At 31.6% G+C, this 23,108-nt stretch overlaps 1 protein-coding gene across 3 annotated transcripts in view; it reads right to left on the bottom strand.

Moving 5' to 3' along the window:
• Spata17 (spermatogenesis associated 17) overlaps positions 1–23,108 on the bottom strand; it is a 198,745-nt gene that overhangs the window by 171,387 nt on the left and 4,250 nt on the right. For all 3 annotated transcript variants that reach the window (XM_046438454.1, XM_058577055.1, XM_046438455.2), the window contains exons 2-3: positions 9,713–9,802; positions 8,498–8,579 (exon numbers count right to left, since the gene is read on the bottom strand). In XM_046438454.1, coding sequence (XP_046294410.1) covers positions 8,498–8,579; positions 9,713–9,802 — 172 coding nt within the window. The remainder of the gene's footprint in view (positions 1–8,497; positions 8,580–9,712; positions 9,803–23,108) is intronic.

Genomic DNA, 23,108 nt, shown 5'->3' with positions numbered 1-23,108 from the left:
TTTACAGTATTATAGTTAACATACATTTATTTAACAATAATTCATGTCAAGTTAATCATATGTTATAAGTCTTTATACTTTCTTGTCCCCAGATTATGATTTAAAAAAATAGCGAGTTTGATGTTAAATGTAATGCAAATTAGAGTGATAAATATAAGACAGAAGTGCAAATTTAAGAATATAAAAATGTACACAAACTGTCCTAGTTTATATTAATAAATTTACTCAGGCAACACTTAATATGCTAATAATCTACTAGACAGTGGTGAAAGGATATTTTAACATTTTTCTGGTATTGTTGCCTATGGGAGTAACTATTATAAACACGCACACATGGTGAAACACACCTGAACTTGCAAGCTACTTGGAAGACTGAGGCAGGGGAATCAATTGAGCATAGGAATTCAAAGTCAGCTTAAAGAACATAGGAAGACCCTGTCTCAAAAAAAAAAAAAAAATGACTTTATATCATCACTTGAAATAAAGCAGTGAACAGTAAGAAGAAGCTACACAGGACACTATATGGCTGAAAAGGTTCAAAACAACTGATTGTCCAGTAGAACTAGCAGGTCACAGTAAAATTACACCAATAATTCAGCATGCATTGAAATGCATGTGCAGTGAGCACACACCCTGGGTGACTATAAATTGGTTGTTAATAAAACAGAAGAATCAGAGCACATTCTCAGTAGGAAAGAGTTTTCATGGTTGTGAATCAACAGTCCTGGATCCTTAAGACATGCAAATTTGGGTTATGTTACTATATTTAAAAAAGAAAGTTAAGTAGGAAGGTATGAAATGGAAATTAAAAAGAAAAAAAATAAGAACAACAGTCATACAGAACCTAAGAAAGTGTCCAATCACACCAGAATAGTTCTACTCTTTGGGTTAATGAGGTTACTGTAGTGGAGAACACATGACACTTTAAGGACTTGATAAGCTATTTATGTCATTGTGAAAATTAGTTAAGAACCTTGATAGAAACATTCTAGTATACTGATAATTTTGAGGAAGGCTGTCTCTAAAAATATAGAACCTTCATAAAAAGATTCTAGGACTTCTGTCTTTTCACAGTTCTCTTTCTGCTTGATCACTGCCACTTTGAAACCGGTACCAACACCAAGTTTCTTACACATTTTCTTCCTTGGCCCCTGTGATGCTATGTCCCTTTTTATCCTGTTTATTTTCTATTTTAATTCCCTTGCGTCTTACTAAACTCTACCTGATATATTCCACAAGCCACAGTTCTTGGCCTGTTGCTCTATTGTTTAGCTACATTTTTCTTTAGGTAGAAAAGCTTGTCATCTTATAATGATGACTGTAAAGCTTTTATCTTCAGTTCTGACCCTTAATCTAAGTGCCCATTCAATATTTTAGTTTAATAAACATTTGCTGAGTGCTAATTATGATGTACCAGACATTCTGCTGAGACAGCATCAATGCCTTACAAGAATATCTCCACATGGAGGTGTACTAACATCATCACAAACTCATAAGCTCCAAGCATCTTTTTGTAAGCATTTGGAAGTATCCCTGTTCAGAATGTTTCTTATAAATATCCTTGCTTTTGTTATCCCTAGCACAATCAGTTTTGCTTAGATAAAAATGCACCTATCTGCTGGGTGTGGTGTGCCTATAATCCCAGGGACTCAGGAGGCTGAGGCAGGAGGATCACAAGTTTGAGACCAGACTCAATTTAATCAGGTGTTAAGCAACTTAGTGAGACCCTGTCTCAAAATAAAAAATAAAAAGGGTTGGAAATGTGACTCACTTGTTAAGCACCCCTGGGTTCCATCCCTGGTATCATGAAAAAAAAAAGAAAGAAAAGAAAATATCTCATCAGGTTACAAAACAAAAAAATTTCTGACTCTCATGATGTGAGCTAAGGTTCCCTATAGTTATGTTCCCCATGTCTCTTCATCTTAGCTCCAAGGCTGAATACACAGCCCAGACATGAGGTGTGCAGGAGGGGACGAGTAAGAAAGCTTCCCTTTGGGTTTGGATGAGAGGTGTCCCCCAAAAGCTCATATGTGAGACAATGAGAGAAGGTTCAGAGAGGAAAGATTGGGTTGTTAGAGACTTAACCTAATCAGTGAATTAATGCCCTCAGAGGAATTAACTGAGAGGTAACTGAAGTGGTTGGGTGTGGCTGGAGCAGATGGAAATTGGGGCATGGCTTGGGGGTATATATTTGTATTTGGCCAGTGGAGTTTCTCATCATGTGAGATGCTTCCCTCTGCCACACTCTTCTGCCATGATGTTCTGTGTCACCTCCAGCCCGAGGAATGGAGATGGCTTTCTATGGACTGAAACCTCTGAAACCATGAGCTCTCAAATAAACTTTTCCTCTTTTAAAATTTTTCCGGTCCAATCTTAAAGTCACAATAGCTAAAAAGCTGCCTAAAACAGCTTTTTACATCTTCAACTTGGGTGTGGCATATGACTCATCAGCTTACAACACATGGCCCAGCCCAAAATCAATGGAATGGGAATGAATCATCTTTTTTGACTGGATTGTAAATAATTTTGAACAGGAATATAACCCACCCTGGCTCACAGAAGACATTTTGGAGTAGCTGAAGGATAACCAGAGAAGACATTTAGTATTTAACATGTGCATCCATAAGCATTTATATGGATCGTGAGTTTGGTATGTTAGGCACATCATTTTTTCTCTTTGAGCCTCCACTTCTTTATCTGTAATATGAAGAAAGATACCATCTGCACATTCTACATGCCAAAACATTACTAGGAACATATGAACATAAAATAAATGTTTTTAAGTAAGAAATTCCTTTATAAATGCAGGAAATGATTTTATAAATGTGACATGCCACTGCTTACCTACCTTCTACTATTCCCCAAACTCTGTGCCAGATTGGTCAACATCTGCATTGTTTCTCAACACACTATGCTCATTCTCAATTTCAAAATTTCATTCATGCTGTTTTCCCCAAGCTCACTTCAAGTGCCATTTCCTTGACCTCTAGAGCGTACATTAACTCTCCATCTGAACACTTACTATCTCTATGGTGTGTGTGTGTGTGTGTGTGTGTACCTGCACGTACATGCAAGAGTGTGCATACATGCATGTTGGGTGGGGTAAGTCCATACTAAATTGACTTTTTAAATTAATTTATTTAGTATATAATGTATTTATATTATTTGAAATTTAAAAACTACAAAAGTTTACAGTAAAAAGGCTGCCCACCTCTATTCTTCAACTACTCAGCCTTCTTTCCTGCAGGCAAATAATATCACTTTTTTTTCCTTGTGATCCTTCCAGAGATACTTCCAAAGACATGCAAATTAAATCAGCAGCTTTCAAATCATGCTCTGGTGGCTCAGGTGATAACAGAGGTCACAGAAAAAGAATCTAAGAATACAACAGACACTAGTATGGCAGTATGTAAAAACGTGGATGTGTAACCGATGTGATTCTGCAATCTGTATATGGGGGAAAAATGGGAGTTCATAACCCACTTGAATCAAATGTATGAAATATGATATGTTAAGAGCTATGTAATGTTTTGAATAACTAATAATAATAAAAAAGAAAAAGAATCTAAGTAGTTCCATTTCTCTAGCTTACAAAATAGCTTTGTGACAGTACCTTTTTACATATAGGGACAAAAATTCTCTTAAATTCTTGTTAAAAAAGGAGTTCTGTTATTAAAGTTTTCAAGTCACTATCAAATATCATTTAACTTATAGTGTAACCATACACTACAAGGCATTATTATTAGTATAAATAGCTGTTAGGCTAAAAAATTAAACAAAATATATTTGGAAAATGATGGTGTAACCATGACTACAGGACAATATATGTGACATTGTGTGTTAACGTGTGTGACAGGATAAACCATGGCAATCTTAAAAGTATCTTCAACTCACCTTCCATTAGCCTTTTGAAATTAAGAAATACAGCATCCAGCATTCCTATTGCTCCTAGGAGGTGCCTAATACTTGGGGGTAAGTTTGGTGGCAGCTATGAAGGAAACTAAACTCTAAGCTCTGGCAAAAATTCTCATTTCTTTTATGTGGCCTAGCAGTCTTAAGAGTCTTAAAAGTATGAACTTGGAAGGATCAAACATAATTTTAGACAATGGGCATCTTTTGAATGAAGGTTCCCTGAAGGCAGATATCTCTGATAAATTGGCACTTCTTTAGTCCCACAGGACCTCTGGATACCTCAAAGGAGGAAACTCTCTAGTAATGACTGAATTGCCTACCTGCTCAATGTATGAGTTTTGGAATCAGATCAAACTGGGTTTGAACTGGTCTCCACTTATGATTAACAGTGTGTCCTAGGGGAGGTAACCTGAGCCTAAGAATCTTTATCTATAAATTAATGACAGTATTCAGAGGCTTAGTGTAATAGTTGATGTACACATTAAGAATGTAAAGCACTTAGTGTAATATTCTGTTCACACGAGGCAACCAGTACATAAGAGCTACTTTAATCTCATTCAATAAATACTTATTGAGACCCCACCCCATTAGGATTGTTTCATGCCTTATATTAAGCAATATGTATATAATGGCAGAAATAAATAAATAAGAGTTATTCTCAAAGAACTTAAAGCTTAATAGATTTAAAAATCATAAAGAATGAAGTGAAGGAAAATATATTTTGAGAACCAGAGGATTACTTGGTGATCATGATGAATCATACCTTTTTGATCAAATCTAGTTGAGACACTAATGTAACAAATCAATTTTTCTTGAGTGGTTTATTACTTGAACTTTTAAAAATATTTTTTCTCCAACCATAGAATCATTAGGATAAATACACATCACCAAGTTTGCTACTCTAATATCACTGAAATGTATACACTCTGGTACCTTTTGAGACTTTTTAAAAGTAAGTTTCATTAATCATTGAAAGCCTCTTCATGAGAAGCTTGAGGAGAAAATACAGCAATACAAGTAAGTCAGTAGTGGTCCTATAATGCCTCATGAATATGTATACTCTGTTGTATTTGTCTATACTACTGATATACATCCATAACCACTAATGAATAATATGGTTAAAGTGCCCATTACTCCATAAAAAATACTTTAATTCCTTGATCTTCCTGGTTAAATAATTTGATTCTTCAAAAAACTTGCCTTGAAAAATTCCACTGGCAAAATCTGGGACACTTTGAGCACCACAATAATTAGTGACACTGACTGATTATAATCCATTGAATAAAATAGGAATTCATCAGTTCATACATATATAAATACATGGATAAATAATTGGAAGAGAAGGAAAAGCCCTTACAGAAGATTATTAGTAAGTAAATAGAAGAAATTGTGGGGTTATAGAAAAAATCATTATTTGACAAACATAGTAATGATTGATTCTGGTAAGAATCATCATTGGGTATTAAATTAGTCTACAAAAATTTGATGATAAAGAAGATATACACAGGGTGTTTAAATATTGACTCATAAAAGGAAAATAGTTTATGATGTAGAAACGTGAGAGATGACACATTTTAAATAGTTAAAGTTAATATCAACAATCATTAAGGAAACTGACATCATTTAGGCATCCTAAAATTATGTACTAAAATGAAGAAACATAGCAATTAGCATTCCCATTGCTCCTAGGAGATACCTAATACTCCATAAGTAAGTTTTGGAACAGCTGTGGAGGAGACTGGACTCTAAGCACTAATGATATATTTCTGCTAAAAACGCATAACCTCAATTTAATAATGTAGAATCAACAATAAAACAAAATTGAGAAATAATCTTAAAAATACTTATCCTTTACTTATCAAAATCAGGGTCTTGAAAGAAAAAACAGACTCAAGAATTAACCATTCTTGATTAAAAGTGACTAAAGAAACTTGACAAAAAAGTGCAATGTGAAATTCTAGTTTGTACCCTGGAAAAGATGTTTTGTTATAAATAAAATTATTGGGATAATCAATAAAATATGAATACAGTCTATAGATTAGAAAATAGCTTTGTACAGATGTTAATTTCCTGATTTTGATCCCTTGTAATATGGCTACATAGAAAATATGCACTGATACCTTTTGAAATAAGGTGATATGGATTCTGCAACTTTGTCTCATAATTAAAAAATAACAGTATGTAGCAAGAGAGAAAAATTAAAAATAAGTATATAGAGAAAATAATAAAACAAATTTCTTTATGTGAGTGAAGAAATCCGAGTGATGAACACACAAATTTATATTAGTTTTGCAACTTTTTTATAAACATCAAACTAATTCAAAATTAAAAAACACTTTTAATGACTTGAAATATGAATAGAATAATAATTTTAGAAAAAGAAAAAATTTAGAAATAAAATCATATGTCAAAAACCGAAGGAAAGAAAACGTAAAAACGTTGGGTATGGAAAACAATATTGAAAAGCATTAATATAAATTTGATATTTAATTACATATTTTTCCCCATTTTGTAGGAAAAAATAGGTTCAAATAATAAATTTAATTCTCCAGTAAATAGTACAATTAAGTTACGATAGAATCTGAAATATCTTCTCAAGACAATAGAATTCTATATCTCTATATATCTTAAAATAAAAAATAAGGACCGTTTATACGTAGGTAAGATAAAAGTATTACCACAATGTCTGGGTATTCAATTTGAGAAAATAAAAAGAGAAAAAAATGTAGATGAAATACTTGGGAAAACATGTACTTACTAGTTACATTTTTTTTTCCAAATTTTTCCTTTCCAAAGTATTAAACAGAAACAGAAATAGAAGCATTTGATTTCTGACTTCAAAGAGTTACTCTTTTAAAATGATACTTTTAACCAAAATCAAGTCAAGAAAGGAAAAAAGCAAGGTTATACTGAGATTGATGACTGATCAGGTTCAATTTTTAACTTCTACCTGATAAAGCGAATAGCAACAATATTGGTGTTCATTATTCAATTCATTTATATGTGTTAACTAAATACCTACTGAATGCCAGGCACCATGCTAAGAGAAAGCAACTATAAAGAGACATAGTCTCTGTCCTCCTGGAGATAAAGCAGAGGATGTTGGCTATTATCAGAAAATTAACATGCAATGTGAAAGCTTTTCTACCAACTTTAAGGTTGCTCTCTATATGAAATATGGTATAGTGTGTTCATGAACAAGTGTAGTAGATCTAGTTTCCTAACTTGATGAATAGGTATTATAATAGATAACTGTTTATGAACATCATGATACAAAAACTAAATGTTTGCAAAATGCCTGGTAAATAGCAGGTGTTTAGTAAATAATAGCTAGCACAAAGGCACCATGAAATCTTTTGTTACTTTCCAATAATATTAATAGCAAATACATCAGTGAAATAACCACAAATGGAGATAACTTTCTATAAAAATCCATTTGGAACAAATATTTATTGATTTTTTAAAATCTTTTTTTGTTCTTTTTAGATATACATGACAGTAGAGTGCATTTTGACATATTATATGTACATGGAATATAACTTCCCATTCTTGTAATTGTATGTGATGTGGAGTTATACTGGTCATGTATTCATATGTGAACATAGGAAAGTTATGTCTAATGCATTCTACTGTCTTTCCTATTCCCATTCCCCCTTCCTTATTTATCTTATTTGCACCTATTAATAAAATGAAGAGACTATGAAAGATGGCCTGTTGTTTGCTTTATGATTTCATGAGGATGTTTATGACTGCTAAGAACTGAGCATTAATCTAAAATGTTGTTGATCTAAAAATGAGCTATGGTAGCTACTCTCAAAGACCTCACCATCTAGAAAGTATAGACAATCATCAACAGATAAGTAAATATAAATGCATACATTGTGAAGGTTCTTTAAACAAAATTAGAATAACCAAGGTTGTTTGAGTATAAAGAAGTCAAATGACCATGGAAAAAAATAGTAAAGTCTCAGAAGAAACTCTTGTTATGGTTTGTATTTAAGGTGTTCCCCTCAAAGCTCATATGCTAAACAATGAAGGAATGTTCACAAATGACCTAATTAGTTTACAAAAGCTTTAACCTAATCGATGGATTTATCCATTTGATAGATAATAATTTGAATGTATTACTGGGTGGCAACTGTAGGCAGATAGGCTATGGCTAAAGGAAGTTGGTCAATGGGTTATGCCCTTGGGAAAATAAATTTTTTCCTGGCCCTTTATGCTTTCTCTTTCCGTTCCCAGCTTTCATGAATTAAGCAGCTTTCCTCTGCCACACCGTTCTTCTATGACCCTCTGCCTCATCATAGACCCAGAGCAAAGGAGTTGGCCAACCATAGCAGCCTGAGACTTCTGAAACTATGCATTCAAAACAAACGTTTCCTCTTCTAAGTTGTTCTTGTCGCATGTTTTAGTCACAGTGATAAAAAGTTGATTAACACAACTCTTTCCCCCCAAATTAAGCCCTTTGACTTTATATAAATATTTATCATCAGCAACATCCAAACTACATGTAAATAAAAAAAGTAATTTTACAGCATGTTGTATAATATAAATGCTAATATACATACATACATTTTATATTTACCTTCACAAGATGTCGATACTGTTTTTTCCCTAAGTAACTTCTCCAGCATTTTTGAATAATTGTTGCTACTCTGTGTAAATATCTAGGCAAAAATATGATTATTAGTATGCTTTCAGTGAAACAAGGATGACTCTTAGATCATTACCTATAATACACTTTCCTACAATTCAAGAGATCAAATTCAAAGCCAAGTGTATGTGTACATTTAAAGAATAGAAATTTATAGTTCTGATATGAAATTAATCTTTATAAAAATATAAAAAAGGGATAGATAATTTCATTATTTCTTTGGGGCTTCTGATTAAATAACATTTTAAAATCAATTATTCCGTATTACTTATTCTTTAAAATATGTTTGAATGTTAGAATTATAAAATAGGTCATAGTGACATGTTGAAAAATAAGCCAGGCACTACTGATACACATCTTGACAAATAACTAGAAATAATTCTTGAGGTCAAGAAACAGTTTACCTCTTCATTATTTTCTTATATTCTTTAGTCTATCTAAGCCAATATCATGTTAGTCTGCCAAATAAAGAATACTCTTTGCAGTCTTATTCTAGGTTCAAGAGTGGACAAAAAAGAAGCCTTATCTTTACACTTGAAATTTGCATGCCTGACCTTTATATCTAGTATAAGGAATCATAAAGTGTGACCACAGCCTGTGATCTGAGTTATTATGAACTAGGCATATTCTTCTTCTATCTTGCCAAGAAATTTTTTTTTCATAATTAAGGGGAGACTGAGGGAATGTTTGGACACTGAAGAAAGAGTAGAAAGAATTGAGATCAGGATAAAGCTCAGTCTCTTTGTATAATCAGAGTGACATATTTTGGGCATCATTTGCTTTAACCTATACATGTAAGGAGAGGATTGAAATAGTTTCTCACTACCAGCTTCTTACCTGTCAATTCATTACTATAAATATGAAATCAATCACTTATCATCATCTTTAGAATTTGGGGAAAAGTATTTGATCAAATATTTACACATATTGAAAATTATTAAAAGTAGAGACATGACTAATATAACTTAGTTTTTTGTTAAAGAAAAGGTAAAAAATACTAAATATTTCTTTTTAAAAGATATAAAACAATTCAAATTTATTTCTATGAGTAAAATAAGGGACTATTTGAAATGAGTAATACGTTACATTTTCTAAGGAACATATTTTAGTGTTACATCTGAAGTTTCCATAACAAAATCAACATACCTGATATATGCCCTAATTCGACATCCTCGAAACCAGCTCTGAATTTTAACAGCTGCATCATTCTCCTTTTTTCTAAATTCATCAACAACACTAAAAAAAAAAGTTTAAAAAACATTTTATTAGTAACTAAAACAATTATAATTCTAAAGCAAGTCAACCTTTTAACCTTAACTTTTAATGTCTTCTAAAATGATAATTATAATCTGAATGTTATTTGAAATAAAATTAAAATACTGAATTAAAAAAGCATCTTAAAAATCATGTTATGTTTTAAAAATTAATCTTTCTCTGAGAAGTCATAAGCTTTCAACAGCTTTACTTTTTTTATTTTTATAATCTTCTATTTTGCAACTAATTAATGTACTAGCAACTTTTATCAGGAAATAAAGCAATATGTTATTTTGTCCTTATTTTAATTACATAATTGTTTGAATTTACTGTTTAAGTGCCACTATACATGGATCATGCTAGATGAAAATGCTTGCATATTTAACTCATTCATCAGTTATATAAATTGCTTCTAAGTAAAGTGAATCAATCAAAAGTGCCTATTATAGCTAGAATTCTTAGAAAGTTCATTTAAGTTAAAGAAGGCAGGGGGTAAGGCCATGGGCTTATAAAGAGATAAGAAACTCAATTCTTAGATTTATAGCAAGACAAGGTTTATTCAAACAGTTCTTGTTCTTAATTTTATGTCTTTGGTATTATCCTTTTCCATTCCAGTTAATAAAATGATATTGTTTAGGTCAACTACAGTAGAGCCTAAAGTAATTATCTCCCAGAATACTGATTGATACACATTTAGCACTTTATGTTTGCTGAATGAATAAAGAATAGATAGTTATTTATTTCTTATTTAACATTTGAAAATTTTTCTTATTTATGTTTAAAAGTTCCCTTAGAATTGTTGTCTTGAAAAGGTTATTTTTAGTTTTCATTATGTTAGATAAAACATATATTTTTTATAAAAATGTAAAACACATATTTAGAACAAAAACAGAGTGGATAAAATACCTCAAACAATAAAATTCTTGAATACTATAGGGTTAACTGAGAGAGGAGATGAGCAGTTAACATGCCAATAGCAAATAGTTAGAGAAAACAAGTAAATGGATTATGGTATTAGATAAGGAAGAACAAGAGTTATCTAGCAAGCCTGAGAAGGAGTATAACACTTGTGTATCAAAGCCAATGATCCAGATATAAACTACAGTATAGAGAGAATTATAAAATTAATTACATAAGGTGCGATTAAGTGTAGTGTAAAATATAAAAGACACATCTGAGAATATACTTTCTGTTACCCGACAATTAGTGGAACAGATCATGATAAGATTACTACATTAATAAAGTTTGCTGAAAATAATTATGGGATGTTAGACCACTCTGGACAATTAGGATTGAAAGAAAAGAAAGATATTGTTTTATGTTCGTATTGCCTATGCTAGATGTTAAAAGAGATCTGTATTTAAATTGTATTCTTGGCTCATATTATTGTGGAGGAAAAACAATTTAAATTCCTTTCCTCCACACTCCCCCTCCCCACTTCCCAAATTGGCTAGGGCTTTCTATTTTATCCTCTTACAGCTCTTCATTGTATTTGATACATTTATATTTAAGAATTGTTTAATGGATCTCTTCCACTAAACTTTAAAATCCAAAAGACAGTAATCTTATCTATTTTTTCCACATTGTATTTGCAATGGTTTCAAGAAATAATTGGTGCTACTACTAACACTCAACATTTGTCTTTACCAAAGGTGATTTCACTGAGGGAACAACATTCCTATTGGTAGATTTCTTTCCTGTGAGACATGGCTTTCACAACCTTCCCTCAACAGAACTACTTAAAAGATTGAAATTCTTCCTATTTCAGGATGACAAAGTTGCTGGAGGGCCAATGGGTACCCTATTGCTCTTAATAACTTGGGTGATTATAGGTAAAAGAAAGACATGTGAGGAACTGTTGATAGAAATAGAGAAAAAATACATTTTACTAATGAGTACTTTATGCATCAGTGAATTATCTCATATATAATTTTTTCAACACTATTACATAGATAGTTATAATCCAATCCTCCTTTAATAAGGAAGAATATTCCCATATATATGAATAAATGGGAATATTCTTATATTATAATACTGCAGAAAGAGCATAGTGATATGCCAAGGTCTACATCTTTAGTTTCAGAGCTGAGATTTGATTCTACACTGTCTGGCTTCAGAAACTAGGTTCTTAATTTTCATGACTTCTGAAGGAGAAAAAAGGAAGGAAGGATTTTTTTAAAGTAAAACAGATGGAAATTAAGAGAGAGAGAAAAAGAAAGGCAAAGACAAAAGAAAGAATGCATGCAATCCATTTATAAATATGATTTTGAAACTTTGCTCTAGCACCAGTTTCCCAAAGCAACAAAATAAACCTAGAGACTAAGGAGGTGAAATGCAAATAACATCAATAGCAAAGACCAAAAATTTCTCTGGCTATGTACATTAAGTGTAGGTAACAACAAAGACTCAAATACATGGCCAGCAGAAAACAATTTGGTCTTTGAACACATACAGAATAGTTTCATTTACATATAGGAAAAACTTGTGAAATTTTAGGAATGTTCATTAGGGATGCATAGCATATAGTAAAACTATAATAGGAATGAAAAACACAAATTTCAGGACGGAGATGGAGGACAGGGAATAGGGATGGGATGTGAAAGGCAGACACAAAATGCTTCAAATGCCTTGGCAGAATCAGATTTATTAAGGCTGACTGACTTTTCAAAACTGTTCTTTATATGATCTTCATGTATGTAAACACCCTTGTGCATATTGAAATATTCTACATTTTTTTTAAAGATGGTGAAATTGAATTTGGGGTAACTTCAGCATACTGTCAATTAAAGAGTAAATTCCCCAAATCTGTCAGGTCTTAGGTATATAAGCTGGGAATCCCATGAGGAAAAAATTAAAGCTTTATGCTATAGTCATATTATTTGGGGAAACAAATGAAATAAAATGACTCAATTAAGCAGCGTACCCAAAATGCAGCAAAAGATAGACAATTAACAGAAAATAAAATATAAACAACTTATAATAGAAATTGTATGAAAACATGCTAAACACACTAAAGCATGACTTAGCAATTATTTTCCCTGGAAATTTGTTTTATATCATATCTTTATTTGTAATATTAAAATAATAGTAACAACCTAAAGAATGGAATAAATTTTTTCCTTACAAAAAATAAATAGATCAACGTCTGAAGGACAGATAAAGTAGTATAATGTGAAAAAAATAAGGTATAGTATTTTATATTTTTAAATTTATACAGAGCAATCTGAACTGTACATATAAGTCAATGTACACAGAGAAAAAGTCTGATTTTGTACAGAGAAAATTATTAAAAGTGGTCATCTTTAGGAAATTAAATGTGAAAGAAGAAATTTAATTTATTAATTTCTGAATTCATTAATCATTATAAAATATCATGTAATATTTTTATTTTTCTTCCAATTTTTTTATGTTTTTCCATTTTTTATTGATTTTTTAAAAAATAAATGACAGTGGAATGCATTAAAATTCTTACTACACGTATATAGCACAATCTCTGGTTGCATATAAAGTATGTTGACATCAATTCATATCTTCATGCATGTACTTTGGATAATGATGTCTATCACATTCCACCATCCTTGTTAACCCCCAGCCCCCTCCCTTTCCTTCCCATCCCTCTGCCTTATCTAGAGTTCATCTATTTCTCTCATGCTCCCCCCCTCCCTACTCCACTATGAATCAGCCTCCTTATATCAGAGAAAACATTGGGCATTTGTTTTTTGTGGATTCGCTAATTCACTTAGCATTATCTTCTCCAACACCATCCATTTGCCTGCAAATGCCATGATTTTATTCTTTTATTGATGAGTAAAATTCCATTTTGTATATATGCCACATTTTTCTTATCCATTCATCAACTGAGGGACATCTAGGTAGGCTCCACAGTTTAGCTATTGCGAATTGCACTGCTATAAACTTTGATGTGGCTGTGTCCCTGTAGTATGCTGATTTTAAGAATGAAATAAAAAATGAAACTAACTAATGTAATCTTTTAGAAAACTAGGAATGAATTTTCAAACTTAAGGGAAGTATTAGATTCATCTAGGCACTAAACATTAAGGAATTGGGACATTTGATATAATATGAACCATGGCCTAGCCTAGTAAAAATTGTAGGATAAAAGATAGCACATTAGCTTTGTAGAAAGACCTTAGTTCAAATCCTAACTGTGAAACTCTTACATGGATAAATTTGCTCATTGTTTTAATCTAAAATTTAATTTGGTGGCATATCATAAAGAACCTAGTAGAAAAACTATTGAATGATACATACCAAATAAAAGATGATTATTGTTGCATTATTACATAATGATGGGTATCTGATGGGCATTTTTCTATGGATTGTAGAAAAATACTATTTGTCAATATCTTATTAATTAATTTAAAAAGATTGGTTATATATTATATATAAATTGTGTGCAAGTAAGCATGCTGCTCAAACTAAAGACATACATGACATACATTCTGTGCTCTCAAGTCTAAGCTTACAAACTAATATACTAGAAAAATAATTGCACCAGTAAATGAAAACACATAAAAAGTAAAATAGTGTATAAGAAATAAATATCTATAGAATTTAGAACTATAAAAATATTGTTTTTAGTAAACAGTAGACAAAAAAAGGAAATCAAAGGAAACATTTTCTATTCTCAAAGAAATATAGAAAATAAGCTATCAAGTTCATATTATTTTGGATTTGTTTTTAAATTTCTCCTGGTGATCCTAGTCAAATGGAAAATTAAACAATCCCTTTTTGGAATATCAATAATAATGTATATAAATACAAACATATATTATACTAATAAGGACATCACTGTTACCACAAATAAAAGGAAAGAAACATGAAAAATTAACCAGTAGGGGCTGGGGATGTGGCTCAAGTGGTAGCGCACTTGCCTGGCATGCGTGCGGCCAGGGTTCGAGCCTCAGCACCACATACAAAGATGTTGTGTCTGCCGAAAACTAAAAAATAAATATTAAAATTCTCTCTCTCTTAAAAAAAAAAGCCTAAGGCTTGAGACTTTTAAAAAAATTAACCAGTAGTTAACTGCTAATCTTTTACTTATATGCTAAAATTTGACTTCTAAACACATTTTTCTGTTGCCTTCTTTTTAACTGCTTAAAAATGAAATTTACAGATACTTGGATTACCACTGGGATGCTGAATACTCATACAATATGCCATGAACTGCTAGACATTTTATGTTTAAAATGAAAAATGTGGGTAACACTTTATTTTAATGGTATATTAATTAGTTCCAAATTACAATGAAAATCCTATAGCAGTGAATAAAATATGACATCTACATGAATTTGAAATAAATTTATTATGATCAGTATTATCACAATGAATACTAAATGAATTAATAATGATGAAAGACCAAAAGTATTACCAGCAATGTAATAAAACATCAAGAAAAAGTCAGAAGTTTCTAGTCATTTCATCATCATCTAGAAATAAGTACTATAACACTGGATAACACTATATTCATGTGTATCATTAGTGATAAGAAATTAACTCAACAATAAATAAAAAAATGAACAAAGAATGGTAGCTAAATATCTTCCCAGTAATATTAAAAAAAGTGTTTTTGTATATTAACAGACTATGTGAATTAGCTATCAATAAATACTAGATTAAAACACAATACTCTTTTCTAATGACAGAAACATGTAACTATTTTAGACAATAAAAGTAAAATTCTAATATTGGCTGCTTTATGCTATCAGATACACTGATGTGGAAAAATATTATTTTGCACATAATTTCACTATTCATTCTTAAGGATTTCCAGTTCCTTAAAGACAGAAACTGTATTTAATTCATAAACTTTGTTTTCTGATTAATACCAAGTATCTAGTAAGAGGCAATTGATGTTGAGAGATAGGACTACACTTTATAATGAGAACCAGCTTTTAAATTTTTAATTAATGTGATTCTGCAATCTGTATATGGGCTAAAAATGGGAGTTCATAACCCACTGGAAGCAAAGTGTGAAAGATGATATATCAAGAACTATGTAATGTTTTTAACAACCAACAATAAAAAAAATTTAATTAATAGCCCTCATCATTATTATTGTTTCACAGATAAATGAATAAGGGATTGCAAATGGGCAGGTAAAGTAGTGGGCTATGCTACCATGCGTAAGGAGAGGGAAGGATATCCTGGATGGGTTAAGGTGAGAATGCATATGTTGGGACTTCCTGGGGCTATGGCATGGTCTTCGTTTAGTAAGTAGAGTGGATCATGGAGAGGAGGCCAGACTTTGTGGTGTCAAGGAAAGGGGAGGGCAACCAACACAGGAAATCAGAGTTCAAGTGTGATGAGGAGGGCATCCAAGTCTATTGGATAGTTCCTTATGGGAGGCAGAGCCAACATTGTGTGAGAAGGGTATCCATATAAGAGGGGGCAGTTGTAGTGATAGGAGTTTGATTACATAAAGAAGGATTGATCAGATAGGTAAATAAATTAAAGATAGTGAGAGCCAGGATTCTCAGTGTCAGAAAAGGAAAGTATTGCAAGGTTTCATAGCCCAAGTCAGTAGCACCAGCTACCAGGAGAAGTGGAGTCCTAGATAGGATTGCTTGGGTCTAGAAGTTCAAGACCAGCCTGCACAACAAAGAGAAAGAAAGGAGGTAGAGAGGGGCAAAAGGAAGAAAAACAAGAATAAATCTGTGGTGTTGAAATTGAGTTGTTAATGTAAACTCGTGGATTTTAATATAAATGTTAACATAAAAATAATAGAGATGTAAAATGCATATGTGTGTATACATAAACATAGTCCCTAGCTCTGTCCACTAAGCAGGTGTTAAAGCAGCAATCCCCAATAGCAATGTACACTCACTAAAAGGAGCCAGACCTCCTTGGAGAAATGAATGGTTCCAGTACCTCCAGGAAAAGTGGGAGAAGAGCCTGGAACGTTTGTTTGTGTCAGAAATCAATAACTTTTGATCAGGACAGAGAAGAAAGCCTGAAGTGGCTCTCACTGGCTAAATCTGGAACAATGTTACCATTAGAGTAAATAAGAATAAAGCATTTTATTTCATTGACTAAAATGAGAGACTATTAATTTATACTGATATAAATTTAAAATTGGGTAAGAATAGAAAATGGACATAGTTTCAAAGTGTATACTTTTAAATAATACTAATTAATTACACAGAAAAATAAAAGAATATTTCAGTGGAGAAGCCTAGCATACACTACTTTAATTAAATGATCCAAATTAATACCACCAGTAATGGGACAAATCAGAATTACACAGTATCTGGAAGAATACAATGAGAAAATTACAGCATCAATTCTTCTGATATTCTTGCCAAAAGTACATAACCTGAACCTAATCAAGAGGAAAAATCAGACAAACCTAACGGAGGAAAATTCTATAAAATAACTGATCTATAATCTTCAAAAGTATCAAGGTCATGAAAATCAAAGAAAGACTGAAAAAAAATGTTCTACATTCAAGATAACTAAAGAGACCAGACAAACAGGATCATTTTTGCTATAAAGAGTATTACTGGGGCAAAACTTGAATGACTTCTGAAGATTACATGGTAGAAATACGCCTTTGTAAATTTCATGATTTCAATATTTGAATTGTGGTTTTATAGAAAATATCCTTGCATGGAAATAAATTGTGGAGCAATGGGCAATCAGGTTGCAACTTACTTCCATATGATTCAGGAAAAATGTCTCTGTATGGTATTTTTAATGTTTCCTGTAAATTTGAGATGATTTACATAATTTTAAATATGTGTATGTGTGTAAACTGAACATTTTTACTTCTAAGTTGTTATCTCTAAAAGTTTCATTTAATTCTTTTTATACTCCATTTATTCCTCACTATATTCATATTTTCCTTTTAAGTCATTCATCATATTTTGAATATCTCCTTAGAAAATCCTTGTCTGATACTCTGACCAGCTTTGTATTTCTGGTTTCAATGAACTGACATTTTTTTTTCTTCTGGTTATGAGTCACAGTTTGCTATACTTTTTTACTACTACTAATTTGTGAATAGATGCTAGACACTACAAATGTTATGCTTATAGAGTTTGGATTTTATTCAGAAATTACCTCCAGGCAAAAAAAAACTGGAACAATTGGCTAACCTGTTTTCTTTGTTCAAGATCATATCATGCATTCTGTTGTATCAATGCTTAAAAATAATTTTTCATGTATTTTGTTTAACCTTCTAGTTTTTCATGACTAGGAGGCAAGTTTTATAACCAGTTATATCTTATGGCCATTTTAAAACTAATTTTTATTCGTTCTAATTAGTTATACATGACAGTAGAATGCTTTTTGGCACATCATACATAAGTGGAGTATAACTCCTCATTCTTCTGGTTGTACATTATGTTGAGTTACACAGGTCATGTAATCATATGTGCACACAGGGTAATAATGTCTGATTCATTCTATTATCATTCTTACCCCCATACCCTCTCTCCTCCCTCAATCCCCTCTAATATAAAGTACTTCTATTCTTCTCTGCCCTCCACCCCCACCTCTTACTGTGAATTAGCATCTGCATATCAGAGAAAACATTCCACCTTTGATTCTTTGGGATTGGCTTATTTCACTAAACAGGATATTCTCCAGTTCCATCCATTTACTGGCAAATGCCATAATTTCATTATTCTTTAAGGCTGAGTAATATTCCATTGTGTATATATACACCATGATTTCATTATCCATTCATCTTTTGAAGGGCACCTAGGTTGGTTCCATAGTATAGCTATTCTGAATGGAGCTGCTATAAACATTGATGTGGCTGCATCACTGTAGTATGCTGCTTTGAAAAGTCCTTTAGTTATAAACTGAGGAATGGGATACCTGAGTCATATGGTGGTTCCATTCCCAGTTTTCTGAGGAATCTCCATATCACTTTCCATAGGAGTTACACCAATTTGCAGTCCCACCAGCAATGTATGAATGTACCTTTTCCCCCACATTCTTACCAACATTTATTGTTGTTTGTATTCTTAATGATTGCCATTCTGACTGGAGTGTAGTTTTGATTTTCATTTCTCTAACTGCTAGAGATGTTGAACATTTTTTCATATATTTGTTGATTAATTGTATTTCTTTGTCCGTGAACTGTCTGTTCAGTTCCTTAGCACATTTATTGATTGGGTTATTTTGTTTTTTGGTGTTAAGTTTTTTTGAGTTCTTTATATATCCTGGAGATTACTGCTCTATTGGAGGTACATCTGGTAAAGATTTTCTCATTCTGTAGGCTCTCTCTTCACTTTATTGTTTTCTGTGAAGAAGCTTTTTAGTTTGATACCATCCCCTTTACTGATTCTTGATTTTACTTTTTGCACTTTAGAAGTCTTGTTAAGAAACTCATTTTCTAAGCTGACATGGTGGAGATTGGGCCTACTTTTTCTTCCATTAGGCACAGGGTCTCTGTTCTAATGCCTAAGTCCTTGATCCACTTTAATTTTTGTGCAGGGTGAGAGATACGGGTGAAATTTCATTTTGCTATATATGGATTTCCAGTTTTCCCAGTACCATTTGTTGAAGAAGCTATCTTTTCTCCAATGTATGTTTTTGGCATATGGTCATTTACTTTATGTTATGTTTTGAAAACAAAAGTTTTCTCCTGAACAAGTTTTTTTCCTATTTACCTACGATTTATTTCACAAATCGTATATAATTGCCCAATGTTCAATATAAAAATTTAAACAAGGAAAAATACACAGAAAACATATTGAGATTCTATTTTCAATCTACCCATCTTTCAATATTCAAAATCAAACCACTATTGACAGCTTTCTATGTTTTACTCCAGAACCATAGTTTTAGTTCTATAATTTTTATATAAAAGAGCACACAACGTATATTACTTATTTCTATTATCTTTTTTTGCCTTAATTTATTTCAAGGATTTTTTCATGTTATTATATATAAAATTTTTACTCATTTAAACTATGATTTATATCCTACCATGTGCATATGCCTGAATTTTGCCACATTATTTCAAATAGATACAAGGTATTTATAGTTTAAATGATATATAAATATATAAAATACATATGCATATATATATATTTATAAAATGTTTTAATGAGTGCTTTTGTGCATATAACCCTGTACGCAAAATAATCCTGTACACAAATTGTGTAAATATGAGAGTACTTCTATAGGGTCAATAGAAGAACTGACATTCCTGGGACAAATGACATGTATTTTTAAAGTTATTAAAATAATATTGTTGTGTTTCAAACTGTAAATATCAAATTCTAATATGTAAAAAGATGATTCTGTGTTCCCTTGTACTCTGTAAGCTTGTTAAATTCATTTATTATTCTAATTTGTTTTGCATATGTTTTAGGGTTTTTTATGAACACAATCATCCTGCCAGTAAATAAATACAATTTTATTTCTTTGCCATTTTATGCCTTTTATTTTACCATCTTGGAACATTTAGAACTAGTAAGGAAAGAAAAGACTATTCAATAAACAGTATTTACACAGAAAAAGGTATCTATACCTCATGGTATAAGCAGATGAACAAAACTGCATAATAAGTAAAGGAAAATGTTATAAAACTTTAAAATATTATAATTAAATATAGATAAGCATCATATAATCTTAAGCTGGCAAAGTCATCTAAGAAAAACTAAAATCCCTTAAGCCAGAAAAACACATTTACTAATTTGAATATATAACAATTAAAAGAGAGATAAAAACTGACAGTATAGTACACTGCTACATAGCTATGGTTTGAATATGAGGTGTCCTTAGAAAACTCACGTGAGACAATGAAGAAATGTTTAGAGGTAAAACAATTAGTTTATGAGATAATAACTTAATCTATGGACTAATCCATTTGAAAGGACTACTATACTAGGTGTTAAATATAGGCGTCTAGGTGTGGCTGGAGGAAGTAGATTGCTAAGGGTGTGACTTTGGAGATTATATTTTGTTCCTAGGACTTCAATTGTTCTGCTTCCTGGCTGTCAGGAACTGAGGAGCTTTCCTCTGCCACGAACTTCTGCCATGATGTTCTGCCTTACTCAGGCCAGGAGCATTATAACTGGAATACCATGGACTAAGCCTTTGAAACCATGAGCCAAAATAAACTTTTCTTTCTCTAAGTTGTTCTAGGGTATTTTGATTACAGTGAAAAGCTATTAGAAAACTAAAACTTTATGATGCTGGCTTTGGGATACAGTGATAGAAGAGAAGATGTGGTAGTTCTAAAGGTCAGTGAAACAGCTCTTCATGTAGGGCTGAAAGAATATTGAGGAAACTCATAGATGCTGGGGAAAAAAAGAACCCATAGCATGTACTAGCAGGAAAATTCCCAAGAGTATTGTCTGAAATCATATGGAAGACTGAAAATGCATAATAAGCTTTTTAACTTGCCCAAGATGTCCAGAAAGAATACAATTAGGGATCCCATTAATTGCACAAAAATAATGCTCTTTAAACCATAAATATTGCTGGTGTAATTTATTATTGCTGTTTCTATTATTTATTTTTCTTTTTTCTCCTATTCTGAGACCTTTGTTCTGATTTAATTTTTAATTGATTATGAAATACTGTATTCTCTTGAATATATGCCATCAGATAAGATCAAAGGGAAGACACTTAAATCTTTACGTGTCTCAAAATGCCTTTCATATCCTCCCCAAAACATGGATCTTTGCTAGGATTCTTGGCTAATTCCCCTGACTCATGAGTAATTACTCTTTTTCACTCTTCTAGGTTTCAGTGTTCAGCAGATAAAGAATCCAATGCATCTGCTTCTTTAGCAAATAATTTTTTCTCTTCTGTCTAGATTAGAAGCATGTGACTTCTTTCTTCTATATCTTGGAATTATATCAAATAATATCTAAAGGTTATATCATTTCAAGAAACTCTAAGACTCAGAGAGTCCTTTACTTTCAAATCTACACTATTCAGTTTAGAAAAGTTTTCTCATAGTATTTCCTCATAATCTCTTTCCCACTCATACTCTAAATTCTGTGGTGATTATCATTCACACATTAAACTCTCTAGTATGTCCTCTATTTTATTAATAGTATGAAACATGATTTCTATTCTTGTAGATTTATGGAGATTTCCTTCCTTTGCTTTCCTAAAAATTTACATTTCAGTAGTAAGTATTCTTTTAATCATCTATTACATTTTTCATGTGATAAAAATTTTACTTTAAAATTTACTGTAGCACATTTTCCCCCTTAATTTTTACCTTTGTAAAAGTTCTTATTGCATTTTTATTAAAGTTTATATCTGTTTCCTCCATCAGTTCCAACTCCACAGTTACACTCTCTTCTGATTTTGTGGCTTAAACATTTTACTCCAAACTAACATTTCCTTAAATGACTTGTGAAGTTTCTCTTTCTGTTTTATAGATATTCAGTTGCTTGATATTTATGTAGGGCTGTCTGTTTGGGTTACCTAGGCAGTGAAGGACTGATAGTCAGTTATAATTACTTAAAATTTCTTTTCCATTCAATGAGATAGCAGTGAACATTGATTAATTGTGATCTCTCTTTTAGAGCATGAAACATAAGCAGGATTAGTGTGAACTTTTATCTTGCTTTTGAATTAAATAGAACCATTCATATTTTATTTCACCAATACTATATATCTGATGTTGGCTATTAGTTTTAGAAATACATTCTATATCCAGAATTTTATCTGATTGAAGATTAAACAGGTATTATATACACCTATGTAAAAACCATTGAGCTGCATAGAGTGAAAGTACTTCCTTAAATATATTTATACATACTCATACATATTATAACTACATCAAAGGAAATTTTGACTAATTACACCAATAAAATGTTTTAAGTTTTCCATAAAGAAAAGGAATACTCAAGAACAGACATCAAACTTATCAACTTTTGTAACAGTCAACTGTGTTCATCATATGCATTTTATACTTTGGCTTCTTGCAGGGATTTACTATAATTATAAATCTATGGGGTGCTTACTAACATGATGATCATTTAACCTTCATAGTTAACATATTAATAGCCATCATTTTCTCCTTTACATGATAAAATTGCTATTTAAAGAGTTTAAACAAGGTAAAAGTAAAAGTTTAAAAGTTTATATTTAAACCTAAGCTAACACACAACTAAGATGTCCCCATATTTTGGCATAAATCATCTTATGTATTTGGAAGAATTGCTAAATTTTACTAGTCATAATTAAATTCAGCTGTAACAGAGTATTCAGAAATTAGTTAGAATTAGAGGAAGGGTTTCATTTATCCAACTAACTGCTAGGATATAAGAGTAAGATAATTGTCCAA

Source organism: Marmota monax, unplaced genomic scaffold (genome assembly GCF_021218885.2).
Source record: "Marmota monax isolate L192 unplaced genomic scaffold, Marmota_monax_Labrador192_F-V1.1 WCK01_AAM20220418_F8-fsc00118, whole genome shotgun sequence".
Lineage (NCBI taxonomy): Eukaryota > Metazoa > Chordata > Mammalia > Rodentia > Sciuridae > Marmota > Marmota monax.
Note: the sequence above shows the minus strand (reverse complement) of the source record. Positions and strands in the feature narration are given on the sequence as shown.